The sequence below is a fragment of the Bos javanicus genome, chromosome 3 (genome assembly GCF_032452875.1).
Source record: "Bos javanicus breed banteng chromosome 3, ARS-OSU_banteng_1.0, whole genome shotgun sequence".
NCBI lineage: Eukaryota > Metazoa > Chordata > Mammalia > Artiodactyla > Bovidae > Bos > Bos javanicus.
This window is the reverse complement of record NC_083870.1, coordinates 115,566,261-115,579,614: the sequence shown is the minus strand read 5'-3', so window position 1 is coordinate 115,579,614 and position 13,354 is coordinate 115,566,261. Positions and strand designations below refer to the sequence as shown.

Below are 13,354 nucleotides of genomic sequence, written 5' to 3'. Positions count from 1 at the left end.
ACGGTCTAGCACCCCGAAAGGAAATGTCCCAGGACGGATATTTTAAATGAGAGGAAAAGAGTTCAGTGATTTTCCCAATTCTAGTTGAAAGAGCATCAACAGGATGAAAATTACACATTAAAATGGCCTTACGTGGAGAGTTAAGTTTCTACCAATAAGTAATTGCACAAAGAATAAGCAACCGTGCCTGCATCTGTGCAGGAGAGAAAGCCTTTAGGAGCAGTCAAAGCTGGACTCACAGACACAGAGGACAGACGTGCCGAGGGGGAGGGGGCAGGGGGTGCGCGCGAAGGGACCGGGGGTGTGGGGTGAGCAGACACCAGTTACTCCACACGGGACGGATCAACAATAGGCCCCGCGGTAGAGCGCAGGGGACGGGGCTCAGGATCCCGTGAGAAACCAACGCGGAAAAGAACACAGACAAACATATACACATGTATATGTACACACACACACGTGTATACATATATGTGCGTGTGTGTCAGGGGGCTGTGTTTATGGGGCTTTCCATGTGGCGCTAGTGGTAAAGAACCCACCTGCCAATGCAAGAGACATAAAGAAACTCGGGTTCCACCCCTGGGCCGGGAAGATCTCCAGGAGGAGGAAATGGCAGCCCACTCCAGTCTTGTCTGGAGAGCTCCACAGAAAAAGGAGGGACTCCACGCACCAAGGGCTCACCATGCATATAGCGGCGTGCTCAGCCACTTCAGTCGCGTCCAACTCTGCGACCCCAGGCACTGCAGCCCCCCAGGCTCCTCTGTCTACGGAATTCTCCAAGCAAGAATTTTGGAATGGGTTGCCATTTCCTCCTCCAGGAGATCTTCCCAACCCAAGGATCAAACCCGAGTTTCTTACGTCTCCTGCATTGGCAGGTGGGTTCTGTACCACTAGCGCCACCTGGGAAGCCCCGTAAACACACACCCTATAAATACATACGAATGTATGTGTACATATATGTACAGACATATGTATACACACATATAATTAAGTCACTTTGCTGTACAGCAGAAATTAAACACAGCATTGTAAATCAACTATGCTTCAATTAAAAAAAAAAGTGCGAACAGCAGGAGGAGGGAAGGAGACTGCTCTCAGTGGTTCTCCGCGTCAGCCTACACACCAGTTCCCCCGTCTCTGAAGGTGTCTTGTGAAACCCCGTGGACTTCCGCCTGTCTCACCTGTGATGCCGGGGCCCGCCCCACGCCTGCATGCTGAAACTGCCCCGTCCCCAAGTGAAGCCGGAGGCTACCTGTTTCAAGTGGAAAGACTCTAGGCCTCCCGAAGGGTGGCCAGTGCCAACACGAGCTCCTACAGGATTCGAGAACGTGTCCAGGTGCCAGTGCAGACGCAGAGCTGTCATCCTGCCCACTGACTCCTCTTCCCCTTAAGCAGAAAACACTCGAAGCCAACCGGCCTTCTTCAGCAAACTAAAAGACGGCATTTCCAGAAGCCAGGCTGCCAGGCTGAACACTTTCATTTCATTTCCCTGGGAACTATCACAGCCAAATAGGTCTTGTGAATTCCCCTTTTCCTTGAGACATAAAGTCATTTGGTACCCGGCTTCTGGGCTAATGAAAACCGATTCCAGGCTAGCGACATAGGCCAAAACAAATGCGTGCGTTCGAGTCCTGTTGTGTAATGAGGAAGTTTAATTAAGGCCCCACATTACAGCTGTAAATGTTCCTTTATATAATAAGGTCTAAATGAAACTGAACCTAATCAAAGTTACAATTCCTTCATTAGCAAATTACAAACAAGAGCGCACAGCTGACACACCGGCTATGATTATCACAACTAATTGCCTCGTTGCTGCAAACCAGCCTGAAACCGTGTTCAGATGTCCGTCTGCGAGAGCAAATTAGGGCCACGTCGGGCTATTCCTGTGATCACAAGGGGCTCTTGTACGGGGATCTGATTTACCCCTGTCGCCTGGCGGCCAGCGGCCCAATCAAAGCCGCGCTACAAAGGCAGCCTTTGAAGCCAGCGAGTCTCGAAACGCACTCCATACGCAGGCGGGCAGACTGCACTTCATTAGGCCTGTTGTCACATTTCCCCTCTTCTTATTCTAATGATCCTATTTTAATACACACAGGAACCTCTTCTAATTGATGTCAAGTGAGTGACTTCTACATTCATCAGCGGAGCACATCAAACAAACCTTGGCGCGCGAGCCAGCCTCACGGCGAGGAGAGGCCCGGGGTGTGTCTCCAGCTACAGGGCCGGGCAAGGGGGGAGCCGCGTTACCTGTTTAATTGGGATGGCTCGACCGCTCCCGATGCTGTCCGCCCGACTCTCCAGGCCTTTCTTCTCTTTGTCTGGGTCACTCCCTTTCCGAGACTGAAAAGCAAAAATAAAGTTAGCATTTGGGGAAGGGCTGCGGTTCACAGACTGGGGAGGTGAAACCCACCTGCATAGCTTCTGCAAAATACACAGGCCCTGAAGAAGCCCTGCACAAGCTGTGTGTGTACCCCCATGTACAAGCTGTGTGTGTATCCACGTGTACCAGCTGTGTGTGTACCCACGTGTACCCCCATGTATGAGCTGTGCATGTACCGACATGTACCAGCTGTGTGTATGTACCCACATAGATGAGCTGTGTGAATACCCCCATGTACGAGCTGTGTGTGTATCCACGTGTACCGGCTGTGTGTACCCATGTGTACCAGCTGTGCTTGTACCCACGTATACCAGCTGTGTGTATGTACCCATATGGATGAGCTGTGCGTGTACCCCCATAAATGAGCTGTGCATGTACCCCCATGTACTAGCTGTGCGTGTACCCATGTGTACCAGCTGTGCATGTACCCACGTGTACCAGCTGTGTGTGTACCCCCATGTACGAGCTGTGCGTGTACCCCCGTGTACGAGCTGTGCGTGTACCCCCATGTATGAGCTGTGTGTGTACCCACGTGTACCAGCTGTGTGTGTACCCCCGTGTACCAGCTGTGCGTGTACCCACATGGATGGGCTGTATGTGTACCCATGTACACGCACACACATCCCAGGAACAGACTGCTGTGCGTCCATTGTCACCGAGCCATCACGTTACAGGGAATTTTCTAAACTTTCCTTCCCACTTTTCCGCTGCAAAATCATCTTTTAATTCTTTTGCAAAGAAGTTCAAAATTCAATTACGAGAAACCAATGGACCATACAGGAAAGTAACGCCCAACAGGAAAACACATTCCGAAGCTGCAGTTAAATCCAGCCGAGGAGAAAAGGACTCCTCGCTGCTTGTTTGGGAAACCTGTGACATAAATGTATATATTTAATTAACATCTGAAGGATTTTAAAAATTCTATTAACGTCTCAGCTGTGCAATTCAACGGGATACTCCTAATTCATATCGGGCTGCCATTAACGTTCCTTTTTATTGCTTCTGGAGAGTCAGAAAAGAGCGAATTCAAAGTTAAACTAGTGTTAAGATACCACAGAAAATAACCAAGGGGAAAGAAAGTTGAAGATCTCTTTGGGGGTAAAATATCAGTACTTTGGGGGAAAATGAGTGGCTTTGTTTGCCAAGTTCCTGACAGTTTTCTTGGCAATAATGACATGCATGCATGCCCAGGAGGAGGGCGGCCAGCAGGGAGGGTGTCAACGGGGGCCCCAGGGAAGCCACCCCAGGACACCATGACCTGGGGACATTGAAGGAGCAACCACAGCCAAGTCTCCATCACTTGGTGGCATGAGAAACTGTGAGCACGATGATTTTCTGACAGATTTATTTTATTATGAGAGAAAGATCTGAGACTCGTCCTCCTTAATAACTGTGCTGACAAGTGACAACTCCACTCCATTACTTTTCAATGGGAACATTACTCACGCAATATTGAAAATGGAGAAACATTTCCATGTGCTTTTCAAATCTGAGATGATATATGAAATGAGCAGAATTTGTGGTGTCCAGTGCGGCAACGAGGCGCTAATGAAATCCCGTTTTAAAGGGTGTGAGATGGTGCAGCTGATATATGTGTATATATATATTTTTAATATTAAAGGGAGTGATGTCATGGGGCATGAGGAGAAAAGCTCCCATGATGTAAACCCAGATCAGGGACTGCAACGAGCCCTCGGGCTCCACAGAAGACAGGCTTCCCTGATGAGGCTAAGAAGCTGGCATTATCTACCGAGCACCTACTCAGAGCCAGGCACTGCGCACCTGCTTTTCTTTAGGATCCTAGAAGCTTGGAGAGAGGTACCAGGAAACGAACAAGCAACACACAGAAAGTGGTGGAAGAATGAAGAACGTGATGTTTAACCTTTGGGCTCGGTGGGAAGTAATTCCTTGTCGTGAACTTTAAAGAGTTAGGGGCTCACTTTTCTCTTTAATTAATTAACTGTTTAATTAATAACCTGCGGTAAGAGCTATGTAACAGCTTTTATATAAGTTCTCTTTCCCCTATGTCTCAGTTCATGAGAAAGCTGGAATTTGAGGTTTCTATTTGTAAACGAGCTTCAAAGCTCACAGGGATGACATTTAAAATGGTTTCAAATCAGTAGAGACCACTAATGGTACTTTGGAATTTTAAGAACTCTGAATTTCTAAATCTGGAAATCTGTCTTCATTATTCTCTATTAATCAGAATAATTAACAAAACAAACATTAAAAAAAAAAATTAACATCTTCCTCAAGGCAGCACATCTGTCTCCACAGCCACTCTGTTGTCAGAGAATTCCAGATTTCAGAGGAAGCAGGATCAGGAACTAAACTCCACCTCTGATCACATACCCTGAGATGAATGAGGTAGAAACTGAGGGAAAACTTCCCCGCCAAAATGCAGCAGAAATTCCCGATGACTCTCACACTTGGCTGGAGAGAACCATAAAACTAAAACTTCATGGACAGAGTGGTGATAATTTGTTAGGCAGAAGGGTTTACTGTCTCTCCATCCTACAGTGACTTTTGGTACAGCAGTCTGTGATATATTTCATAAAACAGAAATCCAACAGCCAAACTGCAACAAACCCGTTGGACATAAAACACCGCAGCACGTATGGATTCCCAGTAAGTTCTCCTGCTATTTCTGCCAGGCCTGAGACTACAGCACCCACAGCACAGCCTCACAATGCCACTCAAATGGCTCCGCGAAAGCGTCAGATCCAAAGCTGCCCTGGGTACCGCTGCTGGGGGGTCAGGAGTGAGTGTGCAAGGCACCCGCCTGGCACACCACCAGAACCCTAACAAGAGTTTATCACACCCAACACAGAAAGCCACGGGGGGCCGGGAGAGCGACCGCAGAGCCTCTGCACAGTGAACGCAGCAGAAAGGAAGGCTAGGATAAACCTAATCACCACCTCCTTCGTCAGACACACGTTCAGCCGCCCCTCAGGTGATAAAGACAGCTGTGAGGGGCGCCCCACCAGCGGCCTGCTCCCGAGAACAAGGAGCATCATGGCCAAGTGCCCTCGCTACCACACTGAGACCCGGCTTCCCCCCTGCAACTGATGAGCGAGTCCAAGCCTGCTGGAGCGCACGTCACAGGACCCTCGCTCCCTGCCCTGCAGAAGACAAAATACCGTTCAAACAGGTCTATTTATGCTATCAATTCCTCTGCCTTATTTTTTTACAGAGAGTCTCTATGAACTGGGTAATGGCTTTTCACAATCTTTGGTTACTGGGTATGCTTGGCTCTATTCTGGGGTGTCGGCATTATATGGCAAGCTTTGAGAAATAAGCATGTAAGTGACATCAGGATTATAAATTGTCCACCGGACAATTTGCGGACACGTAGAGGAGTGAGTTTAAGCCGTGGACGCAGATAACAGACACTGCATCCAAAGGAATGCCGATCCCCAGATGGGGGGCTGGGGGGGTAGGGGGATGGATATTCCGGAGGTGCACTCTTTATCTATGACGGGGTTATTCCTAGAAGAAGTAGCAGCAGCAGTGGCAGAAAAATGCTCGCAGTCTATGAGCTGCAGGGTGAGTATATGCATGTGTTTTAAAATTCCTGTATGTTTGAAAATACTTACTAATAAAACATTTGAACCACATGTTAATAAATCAGGGCTATGAAACTACTCATCCTAAGAGCGTATATTACAGAAGCAGGAATTCGATGGATATAGCCTTTAAATATTTTTTTTTAATATATTAAATATATATTAAAAAATATATATAGCCTTTAAATAAATTATTTTTCAAAGAAACAAGCAAGATACAATATCATTCAGCTTTTTTATTAGTGACTGATGGTTCCTACTGCCAACAGAACACAAAACTTGCTACTATAAGAGAGATCTGCAAGTTTGTAGTCTTTTGTAAAAGGTGTGTGTGATTTATTTTTGCTCAGATTTTTGCTTATTTTTGCATGTGTGTGTATACAGACAGAAGCATCTGGGACTGAAGAACGTTAGCCCAGGGTGGCACACTACAGGTCATTTATAAAATTTATAAGCACGGTGTTTGCAGACTGGTGCGTGTACAACTTAATTAACGCTGGCCTCTTTAGGAGGATCTTCGTAAGTAAGGAAAACGAAGCTCCTTCATCTGGGCATAACCGTCCCAGCCTGAGTGGGTTTTTATTCACTAAGATTGGTCGATGTAGGGCACTTCCGTCCTCCTAATACACATTTTTCAATAAATGCGCTTTTCGCTAATTGAAGCCAGTGATTACTAACAATCGCCAGGGATGAGGAGGTTATGACATTTTACATATTTAAGAATAGGAGCAAGCCGGTAACAAGGAGAATCTAGTTTCTTAATTGGCCACGATTTCGAAATCAATTTGCCTCTTGTCATTCCCTGGGTGACACTGACATCTAGTGGAGTTATCACTTCTGAGATCTTCAGCGTGCAACGCCCACCCGTCACCATCACCATCACGCCGGCGCTTTGTTCGGTGTCAAAGCTGGCAGTGATGAAGATGCAGATTTTCAGTCTTCTTCAATGCCATGAGCAAGCCTGCCGTGAAGGTAGCTTCTTCATGACCCCGATTCCTGTTCCCACTAGGAGCAACAGTGCAATGGATTCAGCTTCTGAAAGGATTTACTCTCAGGCCACTTTCCAACACGGAGAGATCGAGCCTGGACCCTGCCCTGGTTCACAGGCAGGCCCTCGCCTCCATCACCAGCTGCATTAATTACGACACGATCAATGGGGATTTCCAGTCACCATAAGGACAGGTCTGCACTGGTTCTGGCCCTGCCCCACCTGGCCTGGACAGCTGGCCGCTGTCTGGGCGCCTGGACTCAGTGTATACATGTGTGCACGGCTCCAACTGCGGAGGTGGGGGTCCCATCCGTCTGCTCTCCTCTGGGCGGGCAGCACCCCCATCCCCGTCCACCTCCTCTTGAACCCAGGTTGACTCTGACGACACCCACGCCTGATGGAAAACAAATCTGGCCGTGCAGACAGCAGCAGGGAAGGGCAGGCTTATCACCTGAGTTATCTGTTCATCTGTTATGAACAGTTATCACCTGTTCATCTGCTTCTTCCTGCCTTAAACATGTCTCCTTTGGCAGGTACCCAGTGGGCAGGGCCCAGGACGCTACTTTCCAGCACCTTCAGACCCCAGAGGTGCCCACATAGGTGTGGGATGGAATGTGCTGGAGCAGCCCCATTTCAAAGAGACTTCCCAGCTTCTTGCCTCTTGCCTTGAAGACAGACCAAAGCCAGTGACCAAGAAAGGTGACCCTGAGGAGGTGTCGTGAGCCTGGGTGTCCTGTCCTCCTGCCATGCCCTAGAAGAAGTGTCAAACACACAGAACATGCCCTGGCCCACATTCCAGGGCCCCTCCTCCCCGCTATGCCAGTGTCCCGCTCACGACCCACCCGCCCTCTCTGCGCCTTCAGCAGTGGGCTCTCCTCAGGTCCATGGAGCCCTGGGTCAATCCACGGCCTGTTCTCTGAGGTGACCCTGCCTCACCTGGAAGCCCCCACCTGGGTGTGCAGACGTGTGACAGGTGGATGGATAAGCCACGAGTGCTGTTTAGGTGACTGCTGCTGTTCTCAGCGTGTCTGAAGAAATCCCACAGTGCAGCGTCTCATAGTGGATGTCTCTAAGCGTATCAGGTAGGTACCTGCATTTTGCACACACCTAAGTACCTCCCTCCCAATCTACAGCCACTTTTGCTTATGCACTAATGTAAGTCACTCCATAACAGTGGGGTGGTGAGATAAAAATGAAAGCAAAGGACTCGTCACCCCTACAGGGAATCTTCTAGCAACCTCTCTGCAACTACTGCTGTTTCCGGTTCAGAGAGGTTGAGTTCCTTGCCCAAGGTCACACAGCCCCAGGCAGTGGAGGCCAGGGGCTGAGCCTGTCTGATCCTCACTCTGGCCCTCCAACAGCAGCGCCTGCCGGAACTCACATGGCATGGGGCAAGGAGCCGAGGAAGGGAGCAGTTGTGAGGAGGGAGTGCGTGCTGCTGGCAACACACCCCGGCAATGAAGACCATCTGATGGGAAACTGCCATGGACATGGTGGAGAGGGCCAGGGGATCCGCTGTACCTGGCGCCCTCCTTCACCATGGAGAACGCCATCTCCAGGGACTTCTGCGGCTGTCCAACAATAAGATTCCCCACTTCCAATACAGGGGGCGCAGGTTCGATCCCTGTCCAGGGAACTAAGATCCCACGTGCTGCACCACCAAAATAACAAACAAAAAAACCCCTGCCATCTTCAAATCAGGGCAGTGGGTCAGATAACAGACTTGTGGCTACTTCTGTAGAAGCCTCCTTTAGCTCGAGCCAGGAAATACTGAACTTCTTTGCACTGAAGTCAGTTATAATCAATCAAGAAAAAGGGTCAGTCACTCAGTCGTGTCCGAATCTTTGCAACCCCATGGACGGTAGCCTGCCAGGCTCCTCTGTCCGTGGGATTCTCCAGGCAAGAGTACTGGAGTGGGTTGCCATTCCCTTCTCCAGGGGATCTTCCCAACCCAGGGACCAACCAAGAGGAGAAATCACCTGGCTGGAAACAGAGCACCCTGACGCTGTATGCTAGAGTTGAGCAACTTTCTAAGACAAGTCAAATTTTTGTTTCTAAGACAAGACACTGGACGCTGGAGACATCTTTTTTGTGCGGCCGGCCTGTGCACTGTGGGATGTTGAACGCCTCCGTGGCTGGTACCCAGACTAGAACTCTGCAAGACCACGCCCACACCCCCCCACCCCACCCCAAGCTGAGACAACTCAGACCTTCTCCAGAAACTGCCCAATTCCTGGCAGAGCAAAAGCATCTGGATGAGAAGCCCTGGTTTGAAAGCTTGTATACTCGTAATGCACAGACCTAGTCCCAGGAGGGAAAGTGTTCTTCTCAAGTCAAATGACTCCAGCCATGCATGGCAGTAGCTCTGCCCCGAGTTCTGAGTCTGGAGTTCTGGGCTCAACTGCAAAGCCTTCTCCACCATTGATTGGTAATGTCTGCTGTGTGTAAGGGGATGGACAGGGTGGCCACGCTTTTGTGTCCTCTGTTGTAAAGGGGACAGCCCAACTGCTCAGGGAGCTTTTAAAAAACTATACACGCCTGGTTCCCATGCACAGATTCCAAGCTCATAAACCTGAGCCCTGAGAGCTGATGCACACCAGAGCCCTGCACATGGTTCTGAAGAAAATTCCAAGTGGACAGGCCCGTGAGCCTCTACAGACCCTGAGGAAGTCCTCGGCGCTCCAGCCTAAGGAGCAGGGGGTTTGTCCGCCTATAGGGCTTACACATCTCATCTCGAAGGCTGGATGCACACGTGCGGGGAGTCCTGGCAGTCTGCCACCTGCACGTGTCTAACGGGAGACCAAGAGAGTCGCAGGACCAGGGACACCTTTATCCGACTCCTGGCTCTTCGTTTCTGACTCCCTGCAACTGAGCACATCCCAGCTTTCTCAGCACCTGCACCTCGGCATCCCGCAATATTCTGAGAGCCCACGGAACTCAGCGCCCTTCCTGACCACCTGGTGGCCAGAGGACCACTCGGTGACCGTCTCGGGACCCACGCTCCGAGCCCCGGGGGACACTCACAGTGAAGAGGTTGGACCGGCGCTTGGACTGCTTGCGGACGGGCGTGGGCGTGTTGGCTGCGGGCGGCACGTCGATGCGGAGCTCCTTCTGGCTGGTGCTCGGCGTGGACGGCACGGAGGAGGAGTAGTCGCTCAGGCTCCCGCCGCCGTTACTCGTCTGCAACGATCCGAAGCCAAGGCTGCGTTAGGGACCCGCCCCGGGAGCCTCACTCACCACCTGCGTGGGACCGTAAGTCACACACAGCAGGTGCAGCCGGACCGGCGCGCCGGCCCCTCCCACTGGCTGGTGGCATCGGCATGAAGGATGCTCGGTGTCCTTCTAGAAGAGAGCGATCAGCTCGGCGTCATTTCAGCTAAGAAAAGGGACTGAAGGCAGGGAAATCTCTTTCGTTTAATTTTTCTTCAGAGTGAAAATGTAATTATTTTCTATTTCCTCTGAAAAAGGAAGGGACTGGTTGAACTAAGTGGTTTCCGTGGTCCCTTCACTGCGCTAGATTAGAGGCAGAAAGAGCACAATTGTGCCCCAGAGGACCAGAACTCACATTTTGAAAATGACCTCTTAGAGGGATAAATCGGGAGACTGGGATTGACATATACACACTACTATATATAAAAAGATGACTAATAAAGACCTGCTGCACAGCACAAGGGAATAATGCTCAACACTCTGTAATGGCCTCTATGGACGAAGAATCTAAAAGAGAAGGGATGTATGTACTAATACGTGTATAGATGACACTCTGCTATACAGCAGAAATTAATGCAATGCTGTGAATCAATTATATTAAAAAAATAGTTTTCAAAAAAGAAAATGACCTCTTAGAAATGTGGATGCATCTGGAAGATACTTCAAAATTCAGAGAGAATTGTAGATGCCAGTGGTGGGGACGTTAACAGCCTTGACGGTACCTTTGTAGGGCCCTCCTGTAAATGCACTTCCCTTCTCCTCAAGGAACCAAACAGAGGTTGCCTAACCTTCTCGCTAAATCTGTTTAAAAAGTATCAACATAACACCTGTATGAGAAATGTAAACCGAAGACAGGACAGCAGGCAAAGATAAGCCAACTGTACCTCTCTGGGATTTTGGTTAGGTTCTTCAAAGTGACTTATATATTATTTGCTTCCAAATAAACAGCAAAATGTTGCAATAGAAAGATACTAGCGGGACTTCTCTGGAGGTCCAGAGGTTAAAACTCCAGTGCAGGGGTGTAGGTTCGATCCTTCTTCGAGAAGCTAAGTTCCGACATGCACACACGTGGCCAAAAAAAACCCATAAAATATAAAACAGGGGAAGCATTATTGTAACATTCAGCAAAGACTTAAAAAAAAAAGTTACCAGTTTCCATAGGGCATAAGGGAAAAGGGGACTCTAACCCAGAACTGCTACCATCTTGAAGCATATTGTGGGATGAGCCAATGAGATTTACCCACAACTGCTCAGCCTACAAGCAGACGAGAACAAGGACCAACTCGGGGTCATTTAAATCAAGAGCAGAGACAGCATGGAGATGGGAGCATTAAAGACTGATTCCCATAAAAACCACTGGGCCACAGCAGTTTCTGAAGATGTTATGTGAGTTACAGACATGCTGTTATTTGCAAAGTTGAAACAAACAGGAAATCCACCTTGGAGCTGGGTGAGCACCCTCTCTGGCAGGCATGTCCTCGGGGGCTCGTACCTGCCTTTCAGCCCAGCCTCTCAGGGGACCGACGTACCTGGCTGATGTGCACGGCGGACACCTGTGCGGAGCAGACTGACGAGTGGCTGGGCGAGTTGGGGAGGGACTTGCAGGGACCTATGGACAGCTGCTGCTTCTTCCTCGTGGCGACAATCTTCTGGGCAACTGCGGGCAAGGAGACAGAGGAGGTCTCTGTGAGGCCGCTCTCCAAACCCAGGGCACGTGGCAGAGGCCCAGGACCGCCCCCATCATCCACTGTCCCCCGGGTCCACGGTTAACATAATTCCCGACTTTCAGTCGAGCACAGGATGACCAGAAGAGACACGCCATTCCCTGGGGCTTCCCCTGGTCCATCCCCCTGCCCCCCAGATAAACGTGGCCACGCAGGCAAGTCCTGGCCAATAGGATGTCAGCAGGAGGGTCATGTGGCAGCATCCCGGAAGCTCCCTCAAGAGAGATGCCCTTGGCCTATTTCTCCCTTATGACCTTTTCCTTCCAGCTGCAGCCCTGGCAGTGACCTTGGGGGGTAGAAGCCACACTTGGTGGGACATAAGCCCTTGACAGCCCTGTGCAGACTGCCTCAGAAGCTTTATAGGTAAACCACAAAAAATACACATCTATCTTGTTTAAATCATTCTAATGATTTTTTCTCCCCAATTACTTGCAGCAAAAATCATCCTAAATAAGACAGGGGAATTTAAACCAAATCCTTTTGGGAACCAAAAAATCTATTTTATTTATTTATTTATTTATTTTTGCATAGCCTAAAGAATTACTCTCAACTCTACAAGTGACTGCATAGAATTATATTCAAGGATATGTAATTATCTCAAATATTTTTTTTAATTTAAATATACAGCTGCACACATTGAAAGTTTATCTTAATCAATACAAATCTAAATTCCACCAGTCATAACTTCTGGCAAATAGGCTGGCTGATAAGGCATACTGGATTTAATTGGAAAGGAAGTCAAGGATTAGAAAACTCTTCCTACACCAATAGGTGTCACTACAGGAGAATAACTGCAGGTTTTATTTGAGTAGACGTGTGTCTTTGGGGACGAGCTGTAATTAAGTTCAATGATATTCAATCCTTGTCTTTGCCCAGAGTGGCTATTTTTAAAGACATCCATGCAAAGGAACACGCACTGCCCCCAGCAGCAGGTTATGACACAGAAGGAGCACACAGTGGCCGCGGATCATTTCTTGTCCAAATGAATACAGTGTTAATAAGGAGCTGGTTTGTCCACAGCTCACGGCTTTCATGTAAATGAATGATGTATAAATATGATTAAGTGGAAATGCAATATATAAAAAATGGCTCACAGAGACCAAACAGCAGCCTCATCAGTTACATCCCACCTCCGATAGGCCTCTTATCATCCTGAAAGGATGATATCAATTAATTTATCTTCCCATAGTGTATTGATCATAACCTTCATCAGCTAATCATGTTTAAATTACAGAGGAATATCGCAGCACTCTGTCATTTCAAAGCCATTGGCGTATTGATCTGGGGTCTTTGAAGATGCACATTCGAATATTTCAAAAATCATTATGCGAACTCGAAACTAAAACCCAAGAACAGCTCCCAACACCTGCAAAACATGTGCTGTATAGGTGAGCTGAGATTCCGAGACCGAAAGTTAAATAACTTACAATCACGACCGTCAGGGTGACCGCCAATTTACTTCCATTAAAAAAACAAAAAGAAAGAACTT

At 48.7% G+C, this 13,354-nt stretch overlaps 1 protein-coding gene across 9 annotated transcripts in view; it reads right to left on the bottom strand.

Annotated features, from left to right (window-relative positions):
* Positions 1 to 13,354, bottom strand: part of AGAP1 (ArfGAP with GTPase domain, ankyrin repeat and PH domain 1) — a 561,687-nt gene that overhangs the window by 272,656 nt on the left and 275,677 nt on the right. For all 9 annotated transcript variants that reach the window (XM_061412705.1, XM_061412707.1, XM_061412706.1 and 6 more), the window contains 3 exons: positions 11,671 to 11,798; positions 9,956 to 10,111; positions 2,245 to 2,337 (listed from right to left, as the gene is read on the bottom strand). In XM_061412705.1, coding sequence (XP_061268689.1) covers positions 2,245 to 2,337; positions 9,956 to 10,111; positions 11,671 to 11,798 — 377 coding nt within the window. The remainder of the gene's footprint in view (positions 1 to 2,244; positions 2,338 to 9,955; positions 10,112 to 11,670; positions 11,799 to 13,354) is intronic.